Source organism: Aptenodytes patagonicus, chromosome 6 (genome assembly GCF_965638725.1).
Source record: "Aptenodytes patagonicus chromosome 6, bAptPat1.pri.cur, whole genome shotgun sequence".
In the NCBI taxonomy this organism is placed as follows: domain Eukaryota; kingdom Metazoa; phylum Chordata; class Aves; order Sphenisciformes; family Spheniscidae; genus Aptenodytes; species Aptenodytes patagonicus.
In genome coordinates, this window is record NC_134954.1 from 61,584,423 (window position 1) to 61,612,312 (window position 27,890).

A 27,890-nucleotide genomic window follows, 5' to 3' on the forward strand; every position below is an offset into this window, starting at 1 on the left:
GGACCCGGGAAATGCCTGGAAAATAGCCTTCCACGTGGTTCTGGGATTGAGAGTCATGAAATTCTACCTAAAATCTGCAAAGTGCCTATTTGGGTAAACCTGTGAGATGGTATTTGGGTAAACCTGGGAGATGGCTGTTCCTTCATCTTCTGAATTCCACTCTGGTGAAGTTCTTCTAAAGCTCCAGCGTCAGAGACTAGCATGCTCTGTGTTCTTCTGTACCTGTAAATGATTGTTAAATGAGCTGTGGGGAACCAGGAGGACTGTCCTCAACCCAGCAGCCTGGGAACATTGACAAAGAGGCCTACAAACCTGCCCTGTGCCCTGGGGTATAGAAGTGTTGCAGAAACATCTGTGCTGCTCCATAGCTCACAGGTAATTCCAGGGGGCGGTGGGATGCAGAGAGGGAACGTGTGAGCTGTCTGTTTTTCCATAGAATATGGACAACAATAGTCTTTTTGCCTAGAAAGGACATAATCATGAGTCAAGTTTTGGAGAAGACTTGCAGTAGAGCACAGGTTTTGGAAATAGCCTGGACATCCCCACTCTTCTCACCTTCCTCGATCTCCCCCAAAAAGCTCTGGCAGCATCAGTCATGGACTTGACAGGATTCACCCATCCCCGCATGAAAATGCTATTAGCAGGGACCTCCGCAGCCTTCAGCTCTTCACAGCTGCCTGAAGAGATGCAAAGTGTGTTTGCCAGGAGGGAAGGGAGTCTTTAAAAAGCCATTTACATCCCAAAAGACATCCCGTAGCAACCCTGGAGATGTAAAAAGCATTAAATACCAAATTGAGCCTGACTGGAAGACAAACTTGGAGCCAAATGCATTGATTGATTTGCAGGAGGGTGATTGGAATGAGATGGCCCTGTACCCTTTCTATCCATAAACCACCTCCAAAGCCTCCGTAGGTGCCGTGTATTCTGTGCTTTGGCTCAGCCATGCCTGCCCTGTGCACATCACGAGGTCCATAAAACCACAGTGCAATGAGCCATCAAGGAGCTGGGTGGGGGGTAGGTGCAAGCGTGGTCAGGATACTATCAAGCATGCCTTGTTTTGGCAGGGGGATGCGGGGCTGCGGTGGGGAATGCAGGGTGAAGCTGTGAGTCCATGCTAGGCAGTTTTTGGTGCAGCTCGGGATCCCCCACCCAGCTCTGCGGTGCGTGAATTCGGCGCATGGACCACTGTGCCTGCCCAGGGCAATGCCAGCAGAGGCCGGGAGGGCCGTGCCGTGCACATCTGGCTGTGCCGTGCACATCTGGCTGCATCACCAGCAGCAGGGCCACGTGCAGGCAGCAGAGCGTCTGGCTGCAAACTGAGCGCTGCTGCAGCGCTGGGCTATTGCTTCGGAAACCTTGCTGAGCAGTATAACAGAGCAGCAAAACCACCGAGGGCAGTGGATTTGGGGTCTTTATATTGGCGTGTCAGCAGACTGGGATGTGTAGGAGGGAAGCTGCCCATTTCCAGGGATTGTGCGAGCAGGAAGGGCAGCTATTGGAATTCGAAGCCGCTTCCTCCACTGTAAATTTGTTCTTGTGTTATCTCTGGCTGGGCAGGGCAGGGGAACATCTTGGCTATCTGATTTTTTGCTACAATCTGTTTAGGTCAGCTTCATCAGTTCCGTGATAACACAGGAGAGGCATTCCTGGCCTCACTAGCGAAGAATTTTCAAGAGTAATACAGGAATCTGTCATCCCCTGATGTCTCCCGAGGGCTTTGGAAGTAAATGAGTAAGGAAAGGGATGGTGGATTTAAACACACAGAAGTGATGGAAGTAAAAGTAGCTGAGCCATCTGCTTCCTCAGGCCCCAGTCTAATGCACAGGGATGCTCTCATTTCACGCCTTAGCAAAAGGCTTGGATCAGCCTCCAGTGGACACCCTTAAACTGGAAACCGTACAGTTTTAATCGAGGTCTGAGAGATACGGGAATGGATCTCGCATAGCTGCTTTCTGGTCGCTTACCTGGATTCTCCTACAAAACTGGTCGTGGCAGTGCTGTAACTCTACAGATGACCCAAATCTGACTTAAGTGTTGTTTTTAATTTAAAAAAAAAAATCTGGCTTCTGCATCTGAGTGTTGGCTTGTCAGAGTGACAGGGATCTTCTTACGTATTTTGAAAAGGGCACTAAATCACCGAGAGAAGCAGGCTGAAGATTAATGGAGTGGTTGTGGGAGGTGGAGGAGGAGTTGGGGGAGGGAAGCGGAGTTCATTTCCGATGACATTTGTCAATATGATTGACGCATGCTGTGCTGCATTTACAGCAGCAGATCAAGACACCAACAAGCACGTGCTTCCAAGTAAATACGAGTGAGCCCCTGAGCCCATCCTGGCCACGGGAAGGCTGCTGCTCAGTGCTACAGCAAGGGCTCCTTCTTATCGCTTAAGGATTCGTAGCAGGGGGAGGCAGGGGGGCCGCCTACCACCTAAGCAATTTCCAGTGATGTGGTTTTTTATTATTATTATTTGTTCAGGCTATAATTCCACGTTTCCTGAAATAACTACCAAGTATTCATCAGGCAACTACTGCCTTTAGCTGCCTTCTGTGTGAATCTCAAGTGCTTCATTACTCCCCCGGTGAGTTTTCTTTCTCTACAGTAAATCTGAGCAGCATCTGTGCAGTGGGGGAGGCGATGTGATCTTGGGTGAAAAGGAGAAGAGGTCTGGCTGGCCCGGGAAACTGGTGAGGAGTTCAGGGAGTGCAGCCCTTGGGGTACAGCATCTTTTTGCGCTGGAGGAGAATTCACGAGGCCGCTTCCAGGACCCACAGCTACATCCCCCATATTCAAAGCCCAACCGGTTGCAGCTCTTTATTGCTGGGTTGAGGATTTTATTTTTAAACAACGATGGGTTTATGACTTTTTTTTTCTCCTCTTTAGTAGCAATCTGATAGTGCTTTGATCACTGCTCCAAAAGGAAATGCCTGTAATTTCCTGTGCAGGTCTTGCCAGGTGCTGGGCTCCATCAGATCTCCTGGAAGCTGATAGGAGTTGAGAGCACTCTCACCTGGCAGGATCCTCCTTATTAGAAAACCTCAGAGAGTTGAAATTTCACTTGGGTTTTGAACAACTTAATGCCAGAACTACAAAGGGCGTCAGGCTCTGGCTTCCCACATGGATCTCTTCCATGCTGACTTCCCACTGAAGACTTGCACGCGGCCCGGCTTTGGCTTGGTGTGTCCTTTTTGAGGCATTGACCGGGCAGGAAATCTGACAGACTGGAGGAAACCTGGCTAAGAGTTAATCATCTTTATTTAATAATAGTTGGCGGTGGTTGTTCATACACCTACGGGTCCTTTGGCTTTTGAAGGTTTGGGAAACGGTCACGCCAACTTGAAGGAGAAATTCCTGAACTTCATTTGGTCCTGATCAGCATGACTCAAGGGAGACAGCTGCCTCCAAAAAGGGCACATTCCATGCTTCAAGGGTTCTCAGTAGCTCCCAGTCCAAGGGATTGCCTGCAACACATAAGGCTGAACTATTTTGGTACCTGGCGAGCGTCTCTGGGTGTGTCGTGGTGGTTGTGTGGCTGCAGCCAGCAGCCTGCAAGAGGAACAGAGAGGGAAGTATTCAGATCTTGCAGAGTTTCAGCCCTGGAGGCATTGCATGGAGCTGCTAATGCTTGCAAAGCGGCCGGGTAAGAGGGCGTAATCGAGTGAGCTGTGGCTAGAGGAAGAGTTATTAACTGCAACTGTAGGAGTAGTTGGCAGCCTCGGTGGCTGATAGTCTTCCTCGGCCTCAGGTGAGGTTGGTGTCTTCAGGTACGCAGAACTCTGGCAGGGTGTATGTGAAGAGCTATCCATGCACCAAAGCAAGCCGATGATAGAAAAATTCCCTTGGCCACGGGCTGATGGAATTGGTCAGCACAAATACGTTTACCTAAGTATATGCTAGATCTCAGCCTATTGCTATAGCAGCCTCAGGCTCCTTGAAGTTGTCAGTTTTGGAGAGCTGCAGCAGAGGAGGAGGGTGCTGGTGGTTCCCACGCAGACCCTGCTGCAGCTTTTTCTTGAGGTTTCATAACAGAATTAAGCGATTTGTGTCACGTGTTGCCATGGAGACCGTAAATCACTGTCATGCTGGGCTTCTCTGTCAGGGAGCCGGTGTCTTTAATTGCACTAACCCCCCCTTGCAAATCCAGGGCTTGGTTCTGAGCTCGTTTACCTGCTGTAATGGCTTTGCCCTAGGAGCTCTGCCTCCAGGAGAGCAGAGCTGGAACCGGGGATAGGGGTGCTCGCACATCGAATATCAAATATCTGGGGTCAATTTTATTATTGTGGTATGTGGCCACACCTCTGCTCTGATGAACAGAAATTACAATGATTTGCACAAGCTGAGATCTGTCCCACTTGCATTCAGGGCAAGTTTTGCAATGAGGATGGGGATTAGATACACTACCTCTATGTTGTGGTGACCCGTTGGGGCTTGGGAGTCCAGTTGCACAAACTGAGTTGAATTCCTTTGGTGTTTTTATATTACTTGGCTGCTCCAAGGGGATAGCTCAGCCCTTCTCCATCCCCACGTCCAGACAGGTAAATGGGGTTTTATGGAGTTTATTCTGCCTCATAAGAAATCCTTTTTGCAGAGGAGGCTCAGCCTCAGTGACACTCTTGGGTCAGTGTTTCTCTTTTTTCCTTGCCATCTACCCCAAAAGTAGCCACATTTCTGACTGTCTCAGCATTACTGGCTGGTGCTGCCAGGACACACATCTTGCCGGTGTGTATGAAGACGGTGGTATAAATCAGCCCCCTTCCAGTGGCCTAACCAGAGCCCTGACAGCTTTCGTCAGTGTAGGTTATGGATCCTTCTCTTGGCTCCTTCAAAATAAGCAACTATATAAGTTGTAAGATGATTATCATCAGAGCTTATTAGTGTATTACCACATGCTGCTTTGTATTCAGACAATAGATAAAAACATCTGTGCTTCGTGTTTCTCAGTTGGATCTACAGCAAACACACTTATTCTTGCTCCCATCTAAGGAGGACTGTGTCAGTACTCTTGCCAAAAACACATGAAAATCAGCCCAAGTCTTGTGCGCTTGCCCGTAGCAATGTAACCAGCTGGCACAGAAGCTCTGCACACCTTTGGGAGTGTTTAATGTTTTTCAGGAGGTGACATATGTTGTTTTTAAGGTTTGATTTATTGGCTGGTTTAGATGATAATCTCATCAAGGCATGAGCTGTCTTCTTGCTTTGGTTATCAGGGCAGGTGGAGGTGTAGAGGGATTGATGTACTTGGCTTTCAGAGGGTTTGCATTACGTGCCTGCATGTTGGGAGCACGGGACTTGCCATCTCAGTAGAAGGAGGAGTGTTTCCATGAGCAGTAGAAACAGCCCTACAGAAACATATAAACTTACTGCCTTTTGACACGCAATAGAAGTTTTCGTCTGTTCATGCTAACATCACCTAAAATATGGGGGGGTTTGTGCTCAACAAACCAGCCTACAGTGCTTGACTTTTTTTTTTTTTTAATTATTTTTTTTCAGTTCAGTTCTTGCTGTTTCTCCCCAGGCTACATAATACTCAGTCTGGTAGCTTAGACGTACAGCATGACCAAACTTCTGGAAACGACAGGAAGCAAATGCCCCGATTCAACCCATAAGCATGTTGGGCAGAGTCGCAGTTTATACAATGGGCTAAATATTATCCTAGTACTTTGGGGAGCGTTTCATGCAAGATAAGCTCGAGGCTTTTTAGGAGCAAGTTAAAGGGGCTGGTACTAAATGTCAATGAAAATGTAACACTTGTCTGCTGAGCAGTAGCTTGTGGTTTTGTGATAAGGTCAAAAACCGTGCACAAACGGAATATGGTTTTCACATCCGTGGCCTGTCCCCCTCCATGTCAGTAACAATCGGCCTTTCATAGCACCCGGCCAGAGCCGCTCCTCTGTGTAAAGAAGGATGGGGTGAAATCTTGGCGATGGGCAAAGCAAAAACTTGTCGTCAAATGTGTTGGGGGGGACAGGGTTTTAGCCAGGGTCTCTGTCCTAAAAAGCCTGTGAGGATCGTCTGGCCCTAGCGGGGTTACGTGGAAAGAAAGCTTGGTCTTCCAAGGAAAAATGAGAAATTTAGTTGAAATTCATAGGTTTCTATCCAGCCAAGCATGCTGCTTGTTCATGATGTGATCTTCTAAACACGAGAAAGTTGCTTACTCTCCCTAAAATGGGGGTAAGAAACTTTTCCTTGGGATTAAGGTGAGGAACTGCAATAAGACTGGTGGAGGTCTCAGCTGGTGCTCGGTCTCCTTCTCCCCAGCTGCTGGAGCAGCTGTTGCTTGCAGTGGAAATTCTTGCTATTCTCAAGAATTTCTCCAAAGATAGTTTAGAAACAAGCAGACTTGATCATGTTTCTTCTTGCTCTGAAAATTTTGGCTTGTCTCAACTTGCACAAGAGGCCTTTGCAGTTCTTATTAGCCTCAGCGATCTCACCTCTGTGATCACCCTCTCTCTCCCTCTTACAGGGTTTTCTTTTTAGAGGAGAAGCTAAGACAGTTCCTGTACATTTGGCTCAAGGAGAAAGGGTCAAGGCATTTAACCTGCACAACATACAGATTATGCATATGGGAAGTTACTCCTGTGTTTGCAGAAGTTCCTCAAGTGTAAGCTGTACCTTGTCATCATACATAACATGGTGCTGGGGAGGATGGAGGAGAGGAGATTTCCTCATTTAAAAAATTGAGGGTTTTTCTCTTTTGGCATTGAGCTGTGACTGTAGGTGGGAATGTAACTCCCGGAGTTGTGTCCTCCTGGCACTAGCTGGATTATGGTGTGGTGATCAGAGGCAAGAAATAGCAAGAAAACCTTGTTCTCATGCCTACTTTGTGGACAGAAAAAGCATAGGGTGAATCACTCATGTTTCATTGTCTTGATACTGTCTTTGGGCATTGCTGTGGTTTGAATGGTGCTCTCACGGCATGCCTCAGGTCACCTGCTGACAACGAACGTTTTGGGGGTTATATTTTAGATTACAGCTCAAATTCAGATACAGCTGCTTTGGCCGGAGGATCTTTTTCCCGTAAGTAAAACTTAAACTCAAATGTGAATGTTCACAACTGGTTTTATTTTGTCTCCTTTCATGCGCTTGCCCGCATGCGTGGGAAGGTGGGTATGTAGTGGGAAGAAAAACTGGTTAGTAGAGCTGTGAAATGACTGTGAAAAGCCCTTTCTCTGGATGGGGTCTCCAGGATACAGTAAGGAACATGGGACCCCCAAGCAAGTGCCTTTATGGTTCAATAATTTGGATTAAACTGAAATAGTGATTTAGGAGAAAGGGACTAGAGAAACCAGAAAATAAACTTGGAAGTCTGATATCTTCTTCAATATGAAATCAAACCATTAGGGGGTTATGCTCTTGTCTGTTTGAAAAATGGTCCAAGTTGGCTTTTGGGCCTCTTTGGAAATGAAGAGTCAAAGTGTTTTGTTTGGAAAATATAAAAATGAAAGAATTTCTGGAAAAAAAAATTCTATACTATAGGCTGAAATAAAATGATATTAGTTGGTGGCTCAACTTGCACTGTGCACACAGCAGCCCTGCAGTCTCGGCTCCTAAGCACCACCTGGGTCAGCCTGCAGCACCGAGCACATTGGCCTTGCTCGGTGGTCTCTGAGAATGAAAAAGTTTAAGTCCTCTTCTTAATGAAGAAAAATCCCTATGGTTATTGGGAGAGCCTCCAAAAGCTTGTGTGGGGAAGTGGGGATACCGATCGGGATGCCGACAGTTTATGGAGGCTTCCCCAGAGCGGGTAGTCCAGAGCAGTCCTCATCCCACCTCAGCTCTGACCGCAGCCAGCGCCTGCAGCCAGAAGGGCACAAGCAAAACCAAAAGGGATGGGAAAACCAAAATGGATGGGAGCAGGTGCCTGCAGAAAGTGTCACCACAGCTGCTCCCGCGCTGTATGGCTTGCGTCAAGAAAACTGATACCAAGGAAATCAACTGCCCTCTCTTGAGCCGTATCATTAGGATGGGTTTTTTTATTTTATTTTACTTTTTTACTATCTGAAAAACCTCCCAGAAAATGCAATGGCCATTCAAATTGGGAGATAGCCACCCATTGCCCATGCGATTTGAGTGAGCATCACTGTTGCCCATGTGTGGCAGGCAGGTGGAGGGCACTGCCTTCTGCAGCATACATACAAAACCGCTCGCCTGGCTTCTTCTTAAATAAGTGGTCGCTGCTGTTGAGTGTTGAAATGGGCCGTTCAGCAATGGCTGCCTCTTCTCCTTTCTCCACACGTGTGCCGTTGCCCAGTTCCAGCTGGTGAATTTTTTTCTTCTTTCTTTGAAGAGTCAGTTCCTCCGTGGCTCACCCGAGATGAGGGGAGTGGTGTGACCATGCTGCAGGGGAAGCTGCTCTCCTGGCTCTCTGGGCTGTGTCATAGCCACAGAAACCAGCCTTCCTGCCACGGCAGGGTTGGGTGTGGTATTTTTTTTTTTTTAAAAAAGCAAAACAAAAAACACCTGTCATTCCTGGCCTGCTGCCTTCTTGTTTTTATTTCTCAAACTTGAAAACGAGGGAGAAGAAAGCAGCTAAGTGCATTTTTGTCTGCCAGCAGAGCCAGGACTGGACCTTTAACTCTGGTTTCATCCATCACCACCAGTTCTGCCAGCAGATCTGGCCCCTGGACATAACACATGCTGTACCCCGGGTTAAGCAGTGAAGAATAGCAAGGCTCTGGCTTCTCAATGGGATTTGGTCACTGGCAACTGGAAATTATCTGGAACTTGACAGCTGCGCTGACCTGGGGTGATTTTTGGCATGGCCACATGGGCTCAGCCCCTATAGGAAAGCTATTCAGATGACAAAAGTTTTGCACATGCATTTGGTGGCAAGTTCTTCACTTGGGATCCTTGTAGATGAGGCAGGAGTAAACAAGCCACAGCTGTGGGGTTGTCCGCACTTCTAAGCGATGGGTCTGGGTTGCGGTAGAGCTGTTGGGGAGGGCAGATGCTGCAGCTCCTGTCCAAAAGGACTTTGGATGTCAGAGTGCATCAGGGAGGGGGTAAAGACAAGGCAAACCCCTGGGATGCTGCCTTGCAGTACTGCCTTTATCCTCACGTCTTCAGCACCAGGTGAAAGTTGCCTTGTGCATGTTGCCCTCTTTTCATTGCCAACAAGCGATCAGAGATGATCTCTTTCTCCAGCAGGTTTAGTACACTGGAAGCATGGCTACAAGTGCCGTTCCCAGCGAAAACCTCCCCACGTACAAGCTGGTGGTGGTTGGAGATGGTGGCGTGGGGAAGAGTGCTCTCACCATTCAGTTTTTCCAGAAGATTTTTGTGCCGGACTATGACCCAACTATTGAAGACTCCTACCTGAAGCACACGGAAATAGACGGGCAATGGGCAATTCTTGATGGTAAGCAAGCTACTCTCATGGTCCCCTTTCCATTCTAGCAGAGCATGAGCACAAATAGACCTCAGTGCCTCCCACAGCGCGTTGTGCCCTTGTATCCCTCCTACTCTGTTGTGGGCTGCCAGGACTTTGAGTGCAAACTGGCCTGTGAGCTGTGGCACGTGGTCTGCAGCTGACCTCCAGCAAAGCTTCTGCTTCCAGTTGCATTGGTTCCAGTTCTGCACAGAAATGTTTCTTGCAGGAGCGTGAAAACCTATAGATCATCATAGACATTTGGGGTAGGCTTCTACGAAGGGTGAATTATAGCACTGTGAGGTGGCTATTGCTAATGATACTTCATTGTGGTTAGGCTCATCTCCTGGGAAATAACAGTGAGTGGGTAACTGAATGAGGATTATAACATTTAATCAAAACTGTCTTCCACTGACAGTGAAGAATTGTAACACCTCTTAACTCCCATCATTCAGGCATGGTGTTTTCATATCTAGTTACCTGTTTCATTTAAATACGGGTAGGGTACCCGCCTGGAGAGCTGCTGTAACCAAGATCTTTCAGTTCTTTGAAGAAAAATGGCTTGCTTTTGTTTTTTTACAACCAACCACCCCCCACCCCCACCCCCCCCACCAAAAACCAAAAAAATCCCCAAAAAACCAAACCAGCCAACCCCCCAAAAAAACAAAACCAAAAATCTTGATTCTGCAGGTGGGGAAAAAGCCCTATATTACCTAAAGCTCCAACTTACTAGTTTGTGCTGCAAGAGACAGACTGACCACAGCCATAAGGGGAATCTTGCTGTTAAATGTTACAAGTTTTGTTTGGCTTTATACAATAATTAGGTAGTACATAAAAGCAAGCAAATATTTTGTGCCTTAATTACACAAGTGCATGTATGTGGTCACTAACACAACTGAACTAAATTTAACCTCACTTGCAGCGAGTTCCTACCTCCATCCTCTCGTCATGAAGGCACTCAAGATCTTTGGTGTCTCTGCATGTGCATTGGTGTGCGGAGACAGAAAACTGGGGGGTTGGCATGAGTGGTGGAACGTGGAGGGTGGTGGGGGTTGCTGTGAAGACCGTAAGCTTGGTCTGGAAACTTGAGGCCTTAGTTGCACTCTTAAGGATTTATCAGATACAATTTAGTGAGTACAAATGGCCCTGAGGTCCTTAAAGAACAGCCTTTACTCAGTATTTAAAAAAAAAAAAAACCAAGGAACTTAATCTTGCCAACAGTTGTTCATTTAAATATGTTAGTAGTTGATCACTGATATAAGGGAATATTTGTGAAATCGGTGGCCAAATGTTTCTCTTTTTGTCATCTGCATCAGAGATACCTGCTCTCAATTAACAATCACATAATGTACCTGTGCACCTTTATTTTTAAAATGCCAGTATTGTATAAAAGAAAAATCGAATCCTGCTGTAAATTAAATCCATTCTTTCTTTTTAGTCCAGAGCCAGCCCTCTAAAATGAGCAACCTTTATCTTCGCTGGTATGCCCCATGTTCCGATTTAACAGTGCCAGCTGCTGTACACATTGGTATTGGCTGAACCTGTTTTTCCTAAATTATTTGGAAGTAGAAAAGGCATCTTTCACTGAATATTTGGAATTTTTGTTTAGTCAAAAAAACAACCCTGACCTGGATGGGACTGGGGAAAGAGGTTGTTTTCCAACAAGCAGAAACGATCAGAATTTTGGAAGAAAGGCAGTATTCTTGCTTGGAAGAGCATGTGAGCCTTTCCCATCTGCCCAGTAGAAACAAGGCATAAAGACTGACTATCACATGAGTCTTCTGCCACAGCTTTCCATCATAGGCTTTGGATCTGGGCCATTCTCGGAGATCACCATATACTTGGACAGCTGCTCTTGTGGTTACACGTGGTTGCATGAATCACTTATGGTATAAAATTAGGGACAAACATGATAGGAAGGGTAAAGATGCATCATGATAAATTCTAGACTTTCCAGTTGTCCTTTATGGCCAAATCCTTTACAAGCCGATGTTTCATGCAGTGCTTGGTGGGGAGAAGAAGCTGCCCACCCCAAAAATAGGAACTAGTTTTAGAAGACGAGACTACCAAGTGAGGATATAGCGTGAGAGGCTCCATAAGTTTCTAAGTTTGCAGAAATAATTTAAAAAAAAAGCCAAATACATTGGCATCCAACAACTTAATAAAAAAAAAAAAGAAGACACAGCCCACCCTGTTCCAGGCTGTTGCCTGAGCAGTTCTGTACAAAGCATCTCTAGCATTTGGTATCTGCACCAGCATTATGTTGTAAAAATAACCCTTGTGCTAGCCAGCTTGCATAAAGCATTTGGCTTCCCTCCATGAAGACCTCCACCCACATTTATTCACTAGCACTAACTGGCAGCGTGATGAAATGTTTGACTTGCATTTTTTTTCCTTTGCTGAAATCTCTCACTGAAAGTAAACTTAAACGGAATAGGCTTTTATTTCAGATTTTAGACCTTGGAGCCAAACCTACGTTCAGACTCTTCTTTTACATATTTGCTCTCTGGCTTTGTGTCTATTTTCTTATGAAATAAGTGTCTATGATAGTTCCCTGCCTCCCAGAAGATTGTGGGACCTGTGCTTGGTGTGTTCAAGTCCAACACTACCCAAAAATACTTTATTGTTGGCCTTACGCCAGCTTTATAAGACCATCGATGTAGTGTTTGGAGGACAAATGTTGTAGAGTGGAACAGGGCACTTAACCTGAATAAGGGATGCACAGACAATTTGTGACTAGCCCATTTTTTCAGTTGCTGCCACCCCAACAAGGCTTTAAGATCAGCCTCCAATTTTCTCTGCATATGTTATCTTCATTTATTCCCTGCTGTTCATATGGAAGTCAGGACGGTGATGTGCTTGGTTAAATGCATTCACACGCAGGTGCCGTATACACACGTCAGGTCAGAATTAAGTCGAGGTCAGGGTTAATCTGCTTTGACTAGGTGTTTCTCCAATTGAGTTGCTATCATTAATTTTGTGCACTCCTTTCTGTGTGCAGGCTAACTTAGCAATTAGCAGAGGATTTCTTCTAGTGTGGCTGCAAAATGCCAGTCTGGAATTATTAATCTGGACATGAAGCCAAAAGTGGAATACCTTAATACGGCAAAAATTCCCAATGGTTCAAAATACCGTATGGCTCATAAACCACACAGAGATAAAAAGGTGGTGAGGAAGAGGAGAGGAAGAGATGGCCACAAGCGCATGGCTTGGGCACGTTGATGAATTGGGCTATACCCTTAGCTGTGAGTAGGGCTGTGCCAGTTGGTACCAGCAAAGCAAGGAATTGTGCCTGTGTGTTGGGTGAAAGGAGGCTGTGGTCTCCCTCCTCTTCCCTTTCCTTCCCCTGGTATGATTTAGATGAAACTCTCACTGCCTAGAAGTTGTCTTCCTACTCCTGCGCTTCAGTTTTCCTTTTTATTTCTCTTCTTCCCAAGTCCCCTCTCAATCCCTTGGTGCCCTTGCGTTGGGCTGGACCTGCACAGCCCTGGTGTGCACCCCTGTGGAGTAACACCAAGCACCGTTCCTTCCCGCGGGCTCCCTCTCTGCTCTTTCCAATCATGTCTCCCATGCTCCCTTTTTGCCGAGGGTTTTTGCTGCTAGTCATCCCAGGACAGGCTGTCTGCTTTTCTGCTTTTCTCTTCAGGAAGCTTGGGAACAATTCAGCCAGGAGGCCAGAGGGAGATCAAAGGTCACTTCATACTTGCAGGCAGAAGGGTTGGTTTGCAACTCGCTTTCTTTTTTTTATTTAAACTTTGGGTAGCGTCACTGAAAGAATTAAAATTCAAATTAAGTTTGTACTTTCATTCTTTTATTTGTGTATACAGTATTTTCCCTCCCTTAATTGCTGGGATTTTGCAACCTGGAAAGAAGGGTTTTTGTCTTGGGTTGTGGGGATTTTTTTCCTGCCAGGAAAATTTTGATGTTGCAACATGGAAAACACAAGGCTTTGAATACTTGCCCTTTGTTAGAGAAAGAGCTCCTTTAAGGGCTTGCATCTTTATTCTGTTTATTGATGTGGAAGCCTTTCTTCTGAAGGCCCCTCTTTTAAGGAAAAAGCCTTAAAGAAAGGGCAAGAATTCAAGTACTCGGGTTTTCCATGTTATAACATCTGTGTATTTAGTTAGGGCACAGAAGAAGGGCTCATAAAAGCCCCAGTGTTTCCCCATCATGTGTTTTTCCCTGAGGAAAGCTCTCATGCCAGGGGCAGTGTGGCTGTATCTGAGAAGGAGCAGAAGCATCAGTAACCAAGTGAAGCATCTACCTCGCCTTGTGCACAGCACGGGCACCTCATAGCTCTTCAGGGTGACTTGGGGTGTGGGAATACAGAATATAAGCCGTGACCCCTGCACCCCATCTGCTCAGCGCCCAGAACACCAGTTCCTCAGCTGAAGCCAATGTCTGATGGGAGCTGCCCTCTCCCACCACACTGCTGATGGAAGGAAGATGAAGACTGTGGGGATGGCTTTCTTCAGCCTGAGACTCTTTGGTTTGACTTGTCAATTCAAGTTAAGTTTTCCCTTGAGCTTAGCTTCCAAGCTGCAGAGCAGCTGGGGATGGAGTTTCTCTCTGGCCTCACCTTTTGAAGCGGAGCTGCGGTGCCAAGAGGGAAGCAAGACTTGAAGAGAGAAGCGCCAAGAGGAGTCTGGCTCTGTAACCCGTGATGTCAGCGGTCCCCTGATAGTGCCACATTCCCAGTTCTGTGCTTTGCTCCAGGGACTTTTCCTGTATTTCACATTAAGAAGTCACTGAAGAAGCAGAAAACGCCTGGGGTCAGGCTGCTTTGTGCTGCTCTTCTCCCTGGTGCTGTGAATCCAGGTTCCTCTCTGCCTGCTGACTCATCCAGCTCCTTAAAGGCTTGCACATGTGCTGGATGTATGTAGCCAAAGGGATTTCACTGGAGACGCTTGCAAAAATCAAATCGTACACATTGTGTTCACCTTTCCAAGCATGAGATCAAGGCAGGCACAAACAACTGCGTCCTGTCCCTGAGCTTCACGGTGTGCAGCCACTCTTCTGGATGCTGCAAGGCAAGGTGCTCCAAGAGCCGTGTTGAGCTGCTTTCAGGACTGGCTGCAGCAATGTGCAGTCACTGCTTGGAACGGGCCACCAGTGTCCGATTCGGGCAGTGAAACCCAAGGGCTGAAGGATAGAAAATGGATTTAACCTGCCTGTCTGTTCATCTTTGGCCCCTTAGATGCCATGGACAGTGGAGAAACTCTCTTGAGTTGATCTATACACCTAGCTGCCCAGCAATGTAAAGATAAAGACGTAGGAGGGAATTTTGCCTAGGTGTGAAAAGAGAAGAGGAACTCATCTGCACAACCAGATCTGAGCTCTCTGAAGGCTGGGAAGGCTGTGTTTGAATCTGAGTTGAATCCAGCCCAGACTCTAGAAAAAGCAATGCTGTGACTTAGATTTCATAGTATGTCTCTGCCCTTGGCTTAGATTTACATGACTGTGTCTCTGGATGGGCACTCAGAGCACTGTCGGTTGCAGAGGCATTGCCACATAAAATACCTGGAAGAACCAAGTGCTTCTATTTTGGGCCACAAATTCCTGTGTATTCCTGGGCTCCTGTGTCTGCTCAGAAGTGCTCTCTAAGCAGCCGCGCTCTTGCCTAACCCATCAGGATTCACAGGAAAATGGTGTGGAGAGCTCTAAGGGGGCAGGATTCAATGAGCAAGGAGTTAATCACAACAGTTGGGGTCACATCCACTGGAAAGTGGAAAAGGGCATCTCTTTGCTTAGCAGTCTCTTACCTGCGAAGCAAGAGACCTCCCTGCTGGGCTCTCACAGCCTAATTGCCCTTAGTTTAGTCTCCAGCTGATTGTGTGATAGCTCTGTAAAATGGCTTTGCTCTCTTTGGATGTCTGTTCCTACGTCAGACATATTCCTTGGCTTCTCTCTCCTTGCTCTTCACCCAAACGCTTTTGTTAACACTCCTTGCTGCTTCTTCGGTCAAGTTTGTGGAAACTTCACTAAGTTTGCTGTTGGAAGTCCCTGACCATGCGCTGCGCAGCCTATGAATCTGATTTCAGTTCTTGGAAGAATGAGGTAGGGGAAACCCGCTGTGCTTTGGTCCAGCCTTGTTTCCACATTGGCTTTTATGTACTGCCAGTGGGGCAACTGCCAGTAAGAGGCAGCTGCTGGTTTTAAAGTGTACCAGGGGAAGAGAGAGCTCGCAGTTCTTCTCTGCTCATGATTATTTCTATGTCTTCTGGCATCCTGTCTGCAGAAACGGGGGTTTTAAAAGAAGATGAGTGCTGGCTATCATCCTAAATCACCTCACCCCTTTGGGAAGCCAGTCAAACCACCGTCCCAGTTTCACCTTCTCAAGATTTCTCCTTGCTACTTACCCCCTTTTGTAGATAAGTCTTCTTGAAGCTCTTATGCCACAAGAAGCAAAGCCGCTTGCATCTGGCCCTTTTTCGGTGCTGATGCTTTCCAGGATGTGGTCCCGTCCTGCCTACGAAGGATCCAGATCGTGCTCTCTGCTCTGATTGTTTACAATTCATGTAGCACAGAACTGTTAGGATGGCGGGGGGGGCGGTATCTTTAAGAGCACATTTAAAGTTAAAACAAAAACTTTCTCTGGCCAACCACATAATGCTTAATTTTGCATGAATAACCCATCTGAGATTAACCTTAACCTTCACTGCTGCTTGTCTCTTACTTGCATTTCCAAAGTGCCATTTTAAATGCTGCCTGGACTTGCTTGCCTTTCTACAAACGCTGCAAGTGAATTCCCTTTAAATAGCAGCTGCTGACACAGCAGCTTTGCCTGTGTTTAGTGTGATGCAGTGGCCAAGATCCAGGCGAGGTAGGAGTGGCAGGAGCGCAGCCCCGTGCTGTCCCTTACATATGCCCACAGCCCCACCGCAGGGCTCGTCCTCTGCCCTCTCGCAGGGGATGGAAAGCTTTGGAGGGGCAGCAGCTAGGGATGGGTTGATGGGTGCAAGAGCAGAGCTGGATGCTCTTCACGTGTTTCATGGGAGGTTTGCAAATGTGCCAGAGCAAGGGGAAGTCCCTAAGCAAATTACCATGCAGGATACAGCACATCCATCTCCACCTTCCTGCCCACAGCTTGTGCTCAGGCACCTGCCCCGTGTCAGGGGGAGGGAGGGCAGGAGAGCCTGGCCCCCTGCAAGAAGCTGTCCCACTCCACCACAAGTTGGGTATGTGTGTTGGAGAGGGGAAAGGAGTGTGTGTTTGTGTGTGTGTGTGTTAGTTGTCAGCTCTCAGCCCTGCCCTGACATCGCATCCAGCTGGTGCAGGAGTCGGATGAGGGCAGCCCAACCTCTCCTTACAGGTTGGGTGGGTAGGAAGGATTAATTTCCTCTTCCATCCTAGCCATGCGGTCCTGGCCTTATTCCATGGTAGCAATTGTGCCCAGGGCATAAAAATTCACCAGCACATGCAGTGTCTTTGGGTTGTTTGTCTTTTTTCTTTTTTTTCTTTTTTGTACAGTCCTTAAGAATAGCCTGGATGCCTTTGAGCTGAGACCCTTGTTTCCTAGATTTAGAGGAGAGAAGCAGGATAAAAGACTATGAAAAGACACCCGTGACTTTCCGGCAAGCTCCAGCTACTCAGCAAACAAGCCTAAATCTCAGGGTCCCTGCAAGAGCTCTTTCACCTTAAAGGCTCCTGGAAACAGGCATTCAAGACCAGCTAGGGCAGGCGAACGAATGAGGCTGAAGGCTTTAAAGGGCCTGTCGTCACCAAGTAAGGTCTCCAGGTCCCCCGGCATAGCTGCCTTTCCTCCAGACATACAGTGAAGGTGTGGGCTGGCTCATGGGGTGTGCTGTGACATGCAGCATGTCCACCTGTGGCCACCCATGCTGACTCAGCAAGTAACACCAGCAGCAAAGTGGGCTTTATCCTGGCCCCATCTGGAAATCGGGGCAGCCCGAGTACTTACCCCTACAGGGAACATCTTGCTAGGACTGTGGGCCTGCTCAGACTAGAAAAACCCGTATCAAGCCCTGCTGCTCTGTCAGCAGGATGCTCCTGCCACAGTCTCCATCCACCGCTGCCCTGGGCTTTCCCCATCACTCGTGGGCAGCAGATGCTAATGCTGTGGCTGTACAGCGGAGGTGGAAACAGTTTTCCCACACAGCCCAGTTGACTGGGATGTGAAAACATTCCCAGTCATCATAAAGGTCCCGCGTTTGCCTCTAGAATACTACGATGCGTTAGGACTATTACTTCTGAGCAGCCAAGGCATTTTGAGCTCATACCGCGTTTGTACTGGCACAGTCTAAACTGATTAACTCCTCTTGTACCCTTCTCCTGCCAGTCAAAATCCTGGCAGTGTACGAAGCTGGGGCCCAAGAACTGGCATTGATGATGTGCATCAGTATGTGGTGTTTGCCCAGAAGGCTGGCGTAGCTTGCTCTGCATGTGGTCCCTGATGTAGCTGATGGGACCCCTGCGAGGCAGAGTGGTGGAGAACCAGTGAGTTATGGTCACATTAGAAAGGAGGTTAACCTAGTGGGGAACAGCATCTGGGTTGCTGCCACAACTGGGGTGTTTTAGGGGATTTGAGCATAGATCTAGGCATTGTCAATGCACAGAAACACAATCACTATATAGGATATACAAGTCACTTAAAGCTTTTCCACCTGTTCTAACTAGCTTTTCAATATCAGAACACCACTTGGGACTAATATTTAAGGGGAGTTCCTCAAGGCTGTACTGTCTTGCTCTGAAAGCACATAATTGTGTAGAAATAATATCCAAGCATTGAGAAAAGGAAAATGCTTGTAGCTATTACTCTGGGTTGTCTCCCAGCTCTGCTTCAACCTGCAGTTTGTAGATTGTCCCTGACATTTAAACTGGCATTTACTTACTCTTCCAGTCTTGGCTTTTTCCATGCGGGGAACAGAGCGAGCTGGATGATGCAGGGCTGCGAAATACTTTGAGCCGTATCTTGCCAGAGGAGCAACTCCCCAAGTTGAGTGGTCAGTATTTGATACTGGAAAAGGAAAGTAAAATGCACGTAGTCTTCTTCCCCTCCATCCACTCCCAGTGTAGGCACACGGTGATGAGTGGGGTCTGGGAGTGTTTTTTGCTTTGTAACAAGGAAACACCTTGTCCATCCAACTTGCTTTCGTCAAATCTTTCAGCCTTTGAGAGGACCAAGCCCAGCGGAGGCAGAAGGGCTGTGTAGGACACATAGCAGTGACAGCAGCCACAGGTCCTCACAGTAACTAAAAACTTTCGTCTCTTCTATCCTAGTTCTGGATACTGCAGGCCAAGAGGAGTTCAGCGCAATGCGGGAGCAGTACATGAGGACTGGAGATGGTTTCCTTATAGTCTACTCAGTGACGGACAAGGCTAGCTTCGAGCACGTGGACCGGTTCCACCAGCTGATCCTCAGAGTCAAGGACAGGTGGGTGCTGTGGAGCCAGGCGCTGCCTGACCCCCCTCCTGCCACTCTGGAGACCGTGCCATGAGGGCGGTTGCATGTCTTGCCCTGCCTTTCGCCTCCTGGGTGTCCCAGGGCAAATCCTGGCATGCTCTGTGTGGGTTTGTAGACCTACATATAAGGAATAAGAAGTATTTTACCTTTTCTGATAAGCATCTAGCACTTTCAACGTGGAAAAGTTCAGTAGTGTTATGATGGAGTGAAAATGGGTCTGGAAGGCAGAAACTCCAGCCAGAACGGTCTGGCAGAGCAGTGTGAGAGAGGCAGATACCTTTGAAGGTAACCTGTTTGGCTCTTAAGAGGGAGAAGGATTCTCTGTGCACAGTGCAGGCACTTCGGGAACGCCAGCAGGGAGTCAGCAAGTGTTCATTTGGCTCTAATCCTTTTGTGTGTCCTGGCAGCATCCTCCTTTCCCTGGCTTCGGTTTGTGCCAAACAAACCTTAGAAGGTCCTGCATGATATGGGGCTGTGAACAAGTGTCTTGAAGGGGAAAACGCCTCATGTCAGGAGGAACTGTATTTCTTACAAAGGGTGTAATGCAGTTAATGCATCGTGCTCTGCAGCAACCATTTTCAAAGAATGAAACATCTCTGCATGACTGGGGAGAAAGCAAGAGAGGTCACCCACTCCCCTCCTTGTGTGTGCGTGGGAGAAGGTAGTGCTGAGGGTTTAATCGTGGTAAGCAAATGTGTCCTGACAGAGTGAGGGGAAGCTGCCAGGGTTTTATCTCTGAGATAAATCCCTCTTCCCATCCCAGTTCAAGAGGTGATGAATCCATCCTCACTGGGTGGGGTGTGAATCAAGCTCTTATATGTCTGCAGCTTTGAAACACTTAGTTTTTCCATTCATAATGGCTTTTAATTATGGAAGTCATCAAGAAAAGCCACCAGAGGGTTCGGGCCTCGTTGCTGGCTTCCTTTCGCAGCTCTGAATAACTTCCCCACAGGAAGGGTGGACTCGTATCATGTGAGGTTCACAGCTGACAGCTCTTCCAGTAAAGCATCCAAGGCAGAGCCCACAAGAGTGAAAAGTAAAGGAAAAACCTCCCTTTGATTTCATCTAAATGAAGAAAAATGTCAGTCACTCAGTCTGCCTCCCAGATCACGACAGTCTTCTCTTCACTGCCAGCTCAGCTTGGGCCAAATTAAATCTGTTTCTGAAAGCTGAAGAAGATGGCACAGCGTTTCCTGTAACCTGCCCCAAACCGATGTCGGTTTTATCTAATTTAACTTTGTGAAAATAAGATGCGGTATTCATTGTTTTGCTCTGGACTGAAACTTTTACCCCTCCGTACGCTGTGCAAACACCGTGGCCGGCGTGTGAGAAGCAGGAAGTGAAACAGGCTGGTGAGGTTGTTTTTGTTTCCCCGCTCAACGCCACCGAAGCGCAGAGTGCAAGGAGCTTAATGCTTCATCCAAAACCTGAGCTTGTTCAGAAAATTGCAGCAATAGGAGCAGCGTGAGTAAAGAAACCATCCTGCCAGACCCACCGGTAGCTGGGAGCAGAGCATCGCCCCTGGTTTTCAAGCTAGCAGTCAGTTTTGGCAACTTAAAATCCAAAGGAATTGCAGGCTGCCACGTTAGCAGAGCTGTTCAAAGCCTTCCTCCTGTTTCTTTCCATAACCTTCATTATAGTAAAACTTCCAACTATAGTAGCTTTGTCCAACTAGTAAACGTACAGCTTACAACAGGGAACAAAGTCCCCATAGAGTTTTATGTCTGATGTAAACAAGGCAAATGAGATACTATCCAAATGCAATCCCTTTCTTATCAACATGCTGCGAGCCAAAAAGGAATCAAATAATCCAGACAAGCCAGTGTTTTGCTCCAGAATGATCAGAGTCAAGATATATCAATGCTCAGGTATTAAAATTAAATCAAAGCCACATTATCAGAATGAACGACTGTAAGACTCATTTAAAATGCAGAGCACAGTACGGTATTTTTCCAGTCAGAGCAATGGGGCAACGTGCCAGAGAGAAGATGGAGCCCTTATCGTCTCGATGAAAAATGACACAGAAACGCTGCTTGAAAATCCAGAGTTACTCAGGGAAGTGTTTTATGCAGAAATGAGTATGGCCAGCTGCTCCTTACCCCAATAAAATCAGCTCTGTTACAGCAGAGAACACTGGAATCATTTTAGGAGGGTTTAAAGTTAAATATAAGAAAATAATACTGCAATAACTGTCAATTATCAGAAAGGACCTCTTCCATCCTAGCAGTGGGTGAAGGCCCTGCAGCACGACTTTGCTCTCTGTGTCATGCAGCTGGAGGAGAAGCTCCTCCCGTATGGGAGGTGCGGTGGGGTGGGCAGCAGCCGCACTGCCAGGACCGCCCGTGGTGCAAGCTGGCTCGGTTCGGTTTAGTCACTGGAGCTACGGGGATGAGCCTGACCCACACACCTCATCAGGAGAGCCTTGCACTGTATGTGCCATGGATAGCTGGGTCTCTTCTGAGGCGGTGGCTGAAGACAGTCACTTACATGCCCTGTAAAGTTAAAGAAATACTGAGTATTATTACAGAGGGACCTTTGTTCATCAGGTTTTTCCTCTGGGATTAGAAGCGGGTAATAGCATCCTTCCAGCTACCACTGCTAGTCTTTCAATTTGTCTTGGGGTAACAACTGGTGGGGATCTTTGCCCCCAGTCATTTTCTCCCCCATGAGGTGCCCCCCGAAGTGCTAGCTCTCCCAGAGTCCATCCTTTCTTCCCCCACTGTTGCTCTCAGTGGATGAGTCTCCACCAGGACATGAACTGACACCAGTTCCTCCAACATAGTTCATTACCTTGCAATGACTAGCAGCTGCCAAGATATGTGGTTACTGAGATGCCTTAACTGTTACAAAAGAGTCCCATTCTCCTGTTCAAGATCTGTCTCTATGTCTCAGTTAATTTCCTGGCTAATTCTGTAGTTCTTCATCTAGTTGGATCTTCAGTCTTAGCTATTACCAGGCATTGCAAAAACAATGACACTAAGTCCCTGAAGTGCCTGCAAATAAGAATGAATGTATGCATGCATGCAACTTGTCAAGTAAATTTTTACGGTATGAACATAATGTGTAGCACAGTCTGGGTGCTGGTGTGTGTTCATTTGGTCTTTCTTTATATTTCTTTACACATATGTGGTATGTCTGTAGCTGAAAATGTTAGATGATGTCAGCATCAGAAAGTGAAACCTGTGCTCAGCATTTTTTATTGTAGTTTGCTAATAACTGGGTGGTGGTTTTGATTTTTTCCAGAGAGTCCTTTCCAATGATTTTGGTGGCGAACAAAGTTGATCTAATGCATTTACGGAAAATTACAAGAGAACAGGGAAGAGAAATGGCAACAAAACATAATGTAAGTTTGCAGGATTGTTTACTTGGTTGTTTTAAGTCCCATTACAGGCATTCAGAATTTAATTCCCTACTCATTTGGAGCTGAATTAAAGCATTTCTCTTACAGTCGAACATTGGCAATTACATTTTTGACTACCACAGAGTAGTAGCTATGCAGTTTCTTTTCAGTAGGGCCAATTCATCATTGAAACTAGAGCCTCTGTTGTATACCAGGCTGTAGCAAAGCTGTGGCCATCATGAAGCCACGTGTAAGCGTGTCTGCAAGTGGTGAGAAACGTGAAATGTTCAAAATGAGGGAAGAAAGTGTACCCTCCTGGAATAAAAAGGCAGAGTCAGGCATTAGGAAGTATACCCAGGTGTCTGTAGGAAGTGAGCTTGTTAAAGATAATGAAGTTACAGGGTTGTTAAACCTATATAAATCTGGCCCACCATCTTAGCTCTGCAGCATTCATGCCATAGTTTAGCCTGAGAAATTGGTCTTGGATGAATGTAGATGACACAATACTCTCCTAATCACCTCTAAATGCCAGCAGCAGGGAGGCAACAACTCCCGTAGGAGGAACTGAATGGAAAGGTAAAGGCAAACAAGCCTGAGACCTCTTGGCAGCTTGCTGTGCCTAAACAGCAAACTGCAGTGTTTCTAAACGAGCCATCATGGGAGTTTGGGAGGGCAGGTTCACTCCCTCCCCTCCCCAAGGAAGCTCATTTCTGTAGGAGCCAGGACACCTAAACTGCAGCATGTTGCACCCATCTGTACACACACGCTTTGGAAAAGGCCGTGTACGAAAATACCTTATCAGAGGCAGTTTTATAAATCTGCCGGCATGCTGGACAAGCACTCCAGGAGGCCCCATCTGGCTGTCAGACTTTGAAGGAGAAGATCATTTTACACTGAAGGGGAATTGTAGTCATGAAATATTCATGCAGTAGTCCTAATAAAATGTGGCAAGCAAGAATTTTTGGCAAGTGCTCGTCTTTCAACAACCTTTGGCTATTTTCATGTCTGCTAGCACAGCTTAGAGGGAGAGAACATCTGACGACATGAAGTCTATGATTATTCTTGCCCAAACCCGGAGCTCTGATAGCAGCTGGTTTGCCTGGTGCTTATTCCAGACCTTTTGTAAGCACTTGCTGACCTTGCTGTGAGTGTGTAGGTGTTGATAGCAGTGTCATGACAACACTTTGTTTACCTGTATTTCCCTGGTCTCTTAGGCACCCGATTTCTCCAGCCTTTAGGTTTTTTCATTTTGAAACTGGTTTGCTACCAACGTGTAGGCTGTTACTAATCTCTTTCATGATACACTTCTGTCCTCCAGATTCCCTATATAGAAACTAGCGCCAAGGACCCACCTCTAAACGTTGACAAGGCCTTCCATGATCTCGTGAGGGTAATAAGGTAAGCTGCAAGCTCTTCGCTTGCTCACTGCCCGTGGACAGGACGCGCGGGAGTCCTGGCCTGGAGAGCCAGGAGCCAACTTTTGGGAAGCAGGGGCCAGGTGGTTTGGTTGGGGGTGGGAGATTTCTGGGGTTTATTAAACTTTCTTGTCCTATATCTGCATAGGGGTGTTACTAACACTTAGTCACCCTTGTAGGACATCATTGCCAGGCAGGTTGAGAACTAGCTGTGCCCATGACAAAAATATATTATTCAAGGAACAGTGCAAAGCTTACTATAATGATCAGCTTTAAAAGGCCAGTGTTAAAAGCTTTGGACCAGTAATTTGGGTTTTCATAGCTTTGTCCTCTCAGGGTCTTGCATTGCCAGAGGTTAAAAAGGACTGGCAAAAAATTCTACAAAATTCTAATGTTGTAGGTGACTTCTAACATTTTCTGCTCACTAAACGGAAAAAATTAAGCCGCTTTGTAGGAGAAACAGCATGACCTAATGGCTAAGCCACAGGTTTCCTCCTCAGACTGCAGAGGTTTGTTCCCAGTTTTGGCATGAGCTGCCTTTGCTCGCTTTGGCAAACGCCTGCTCTCTGGGCAAACCCCTGCTCCCGCTGCCGGAGGGGAGGGACTGCCTTCCAAAATCCCAGCTGCCCTGCAGGAAAAGAGCTGCATGCACATCTCAGCGTCTCGGCTGATAACCTCAAATCTCTCTGAGAAGATTTGTTTTTCTGGCACCGGCTGTCTGCCAGATTTTTCCGGGCCCTCATTCTTCATCTTTTGGGAGGGTGCTGAGCTGAAATCATGCTCCTCCCTGCAGTCAAAGTGCCTCACTCGACAATTAAACCATGAGGCATTTATTCACAGCGTATCTGTACTTGCGAATATCTTAGCGCAGCCTCGAGTCAGCCTCCATCAAAAGCAGATGGTACTGCCCACTCTTCCCACATGTCTCAAAAGCAGGGGGCAGAAAGTCTTTGGAGAACTACAGAGCTGAGTTGGAAATGTCCCAAGCTATTTCCCAACTGTTCTGTAACTCAGCATTAGCTGGCTAGATACTACTTTTGTGTTACAGCGAGCTCTTACCATTCTACTCTGGGCGAAAAAAAATCATAGCCAAAATAAGACGGTGAGGCTCTGTTTGCTTTCTCTACATAACGTGACTCCAGACAGGCTGGAAGGAGCATTGTAATGCTAATCACATCAGTAAATTCAAGCCCTGAAAATGCACTCCATAATCTCAAAAATAGGTGATGCACCTCAGTTCCCTGAGTAGTCACTATGAAAGTCATTGCCAGCCAGGTGAAACCCTCCATGGCGTCAAGGGCACCAGAGCTGGAACTCGGGTTAAGTCAGAGAGCAGAGAGATGCTGTGTGATCTAGCTGGCCATTTGCCAGAAAGCAGCTTCGCTTGGTCTTTGGACGTTGCAAACTGTCCGCAGCCATAGGATGGCATCACCCACCAAGTATTGCTTTTCTTTTTTTAAGTGAGCTTTTCCAAATAAAATGTAAATTTACAGCTCCCTAATAACTGTGTCATTCCTGGAGTGCTTTACAAATGTAGAGGCTCCTCAGAGCCCGTGTGAGTTTGCAGGGTGAGGACGCTCGTTCAGGGTTGGCGCCGTTTGTGCTCCTTGCACTTGGCTGGTTCCCAGTTTATTTAGCTTCATGCAAGAAATTGGTGTCTGGAAGTAATCCAGAAAGGAGTGGGGTGATTGAGTCCACCTGATACATCTTTTAAATTTGTGATACCCCTTTTATGCTGCAGCAGTGCGTACACAAGGACTGTCACAGCAGAAATCTTGAGCGGGCGTGGGATGCAGTTTTCTGGATCTCTAAAACAGTTCCAGAACACTGTGAACAGCTTGCGGCTGCTTAGTGTTTATCCAAATTAACTTTGAAGTAGTTTTTTATTTCAGCTTTCTGGTTTTGAGCTTTAAAGTTTTATGTTTTTCATGCCTCCAGCCTTCATATTCTCTGAAAAAAAATCTTATTAGTCAAAGCTGAGTTCTTCAGGTGGTTGCAAGCATTTGGGAGCTGAGGCTGTAAGAAAAAGACCAAATGAAGCCATAGTGATTTATCCCCTAGCTACGTCTCATCCTGGTCTGAACGCTCAGTTTAGTGCCTGGCATATTACATAGCAAAGAGGCTGGGTTTGAACTATTCAAACTCAGGTTGGTTTTTTAGACACCGTTTGAATCAACGGAAGCTGCCGGTGTTCGTATGGTTTATCTTGCAATAAAATCTAAGTCTATGGGCTGCCTGTCAGGTGTTTGAACTACAAAGCCACCTTCTGTTGAATTTGCACCGCCGGGCTAGCTGAGTGGCTGCTGCAGACAGATACAGTTGCAAACAGGCATTTGTGCGATGCCCCATGGTAATGAAAAGGGCGAAGCGCTCAACATAACATTTTAGAGGTTGCTCACAACCCACCTGACTGATGGGGACTGCCAAGGCGCAGCGCAGGAGGGCTGTCAGCTGTGTGTTTGACGGCTGTGACTTCAGGCAACCAGGGACATCCTTCTGGGGTCAGCTCACTCTCCGTGCTCTGGTGCTCTTCACAGCTTACAGGGGAGGCCAGAGCCCCATTGGCAGCAGACCCTGTTTTTTCATTATTATTTTTTAGCCCCCCTCCATAACCAAGTCCACAGCAGTGCAGCTGGCTAACAGCAATGCCAGCTGAAAGCCAGTCTTTCCAGGAGGGTTTGTTTCTCTGTGCACTCTGTATCTCTTTTGCCCTCCTCCCTAACGAGCATTAGCAGCAGTGTGATGGATGATGTTGCATTGCTTAGGGCATCCCTGTTTCCCAGAGCAGCCCCCTGGCAGGGGAGGAGGCAGCAGTTCACCCAGGGCAGCCGGAGGCATAGTGCCCTGGCAGGACATACATCCCTGCCGTTAGCCTTAATGTTTGCTTATGGCTTCTTTCCTCCTTCCTTGAAAACGCAGGCGGTTGTCTTGTTAGCTGTGTGGCATGAAAAGCCACGTGGTGGTGGAAGGGTATATGGAGATATATATGCAAATATACATATGCATGCCAAGATGCTGTTCTGCTGGCTGCCCAGGGCTCTGGATGCTGATGTCTGACCCAGCCTTGTGTCTCACCTGCTTATTTTCCTCTCCATCTCCCAAAACAGGCAACAGATCCCAGAGAAAAGCCAGAAGAAAAAGAAAAAGACCAAATGGCGAGGGGACAGAGCCACGGGCTCCCACAAACTCCAGTGTGTGATTTTGTGACGGGACCGCTTGGGAGTGCCTTGGACGCCTCCCTCCTCCCCCCTTGACCCACCACCAACCCAGGCAAGGAGCAGCAGTGCAATGCCCGCGTGGCCCTGCCGCCCCTTTGGGCTCCCCACGGCAGCTCGGGCTCGGAGGAGGCGGCTCAATGGGGTCCGGACCCCCCCGGAGAGGGGCTGCGCATCGGGGCTGGCGTGGGAGCCGCGCGAACGGGAGGCAGAAGGGATCAGCAGGACCTCGACTCTCAAACATCCCCAGCGCCTTCCAGGGGCCTCCATGATGTTTATTTAAAAAAAAAAAAAAAAGGGGGGGGAGAAAAAGGAAAAAAAAAAAGAAAAAAAAAGTGTTGGTTTTATCTGCAAACATTTTTCCTTGTGACCCATTTCTGAACAGCCATGAATAGCCCCCCTGTTTGGTACAGTCGTCTGTGTATGTGTGGGGGAAGGGAAAGGGCTTTTCTTTTCTTTCTCTAATTTTTTTTTTTTTTTTGGTCCTCTTCTCCTTTTTTGTTGTTTGCTCAGTGAGTGTTGGGTTGCAAAGAAACACGGCCGGGGTTAGATTTTTTGCACTGAACTCTCTCTTAGGCAGCAGTGCCAAAACACGACTTCATATGAAAGTGCATAGATTTGGAGGAAGAAAATGAATTCCAGCTGCTCTGGGTGCTCCAGACATTGTGTCAGACTCTGGAGGGCAGCCAGCTCACAGACCATAAACTCCAGCTTAGGAAAGGAGGTTTGGGCTTGGATTATTTTTTTTCCTTACCCTTTGTCAAGAGGTTTTGTTTCTGTTTTGTAATTTGGGGCATGTCAAAGTTAAGACGTTTTGTTAACCTGGAAGTATTTAAATTAAAGGAATTTACAAATGGAAGGGTATGTCATCTTTAAGGGGGAGGAAAGGGAGAGAGGAAGTAAAACCTGAACTGAATTTGTTATCTGGGTGTTGAATTTCTCCCTCATAAATGTGTGTAAAGTGGTGTGATCTAAATCCCTCCTTATTATTCCTTAACCTTTCCCTGCAAAGCCATTCTTGGGTAGATGAATTGTTTTGCTTTTCCCAGGCTCATCTTGTATACACACACAAAAAAATCTGTTTATGGGCTTTGGCTCAACGTTTCTTTATTTCTTCTTCTCCCCCCTTCGC

The 27,890-nt window shown here is 47.0% G+C and overlaps 1 protein-coding gene across 4 annotated transcripts in view; it reads left to right on the plus strand.

The window, feature by feature from the left end:
- MRAS (muscle RAS oncogene homolog) overlaps positions 1 to 27,617 on the plus strand; it is a 43,281-nt gene extending 15,664 nt beyond the window's left edge. For 2 of the 4 annotated variants that reach the window (XM_076342921.1, XM_076342922.1), the window contains 5 exons: positions 9,142 to 9,355; positions 18,605 to 18,758; positions 22,032 to 22,131; positions 23,447 to 23,526; positions 26,651 to 27,617. In XM_076342921.1, the coding sequence (XP_076199036.1) occupies positions 9,163 to 9,355; positions 18,605 to 18,758; positions 22,032 to 22,131; positions 23,447 to 23,526; positions 26,651 to 26,750 (627 nt within the window). In that variant the 5' untranslated portion in view covers positions 9,142 to 9,162 and the 3' untranslated portion in view covers positions 26,751 to 27,617. The remainder of the gene's footprint in view (positions 1 to 9,141; positions 9,356 to 18,604; positions 18,759 to 22,031; positions 22,132 to 23,446; positions 23,527 to 26,650) is intronic. The other 2 variants (XM_076342920.1, XM_076342923.1) reach the window with 1 other exon arrangement.
- The last annotated feature ends 273 nt before the right edge of the window (positions 27,618 to 27,890 follow it).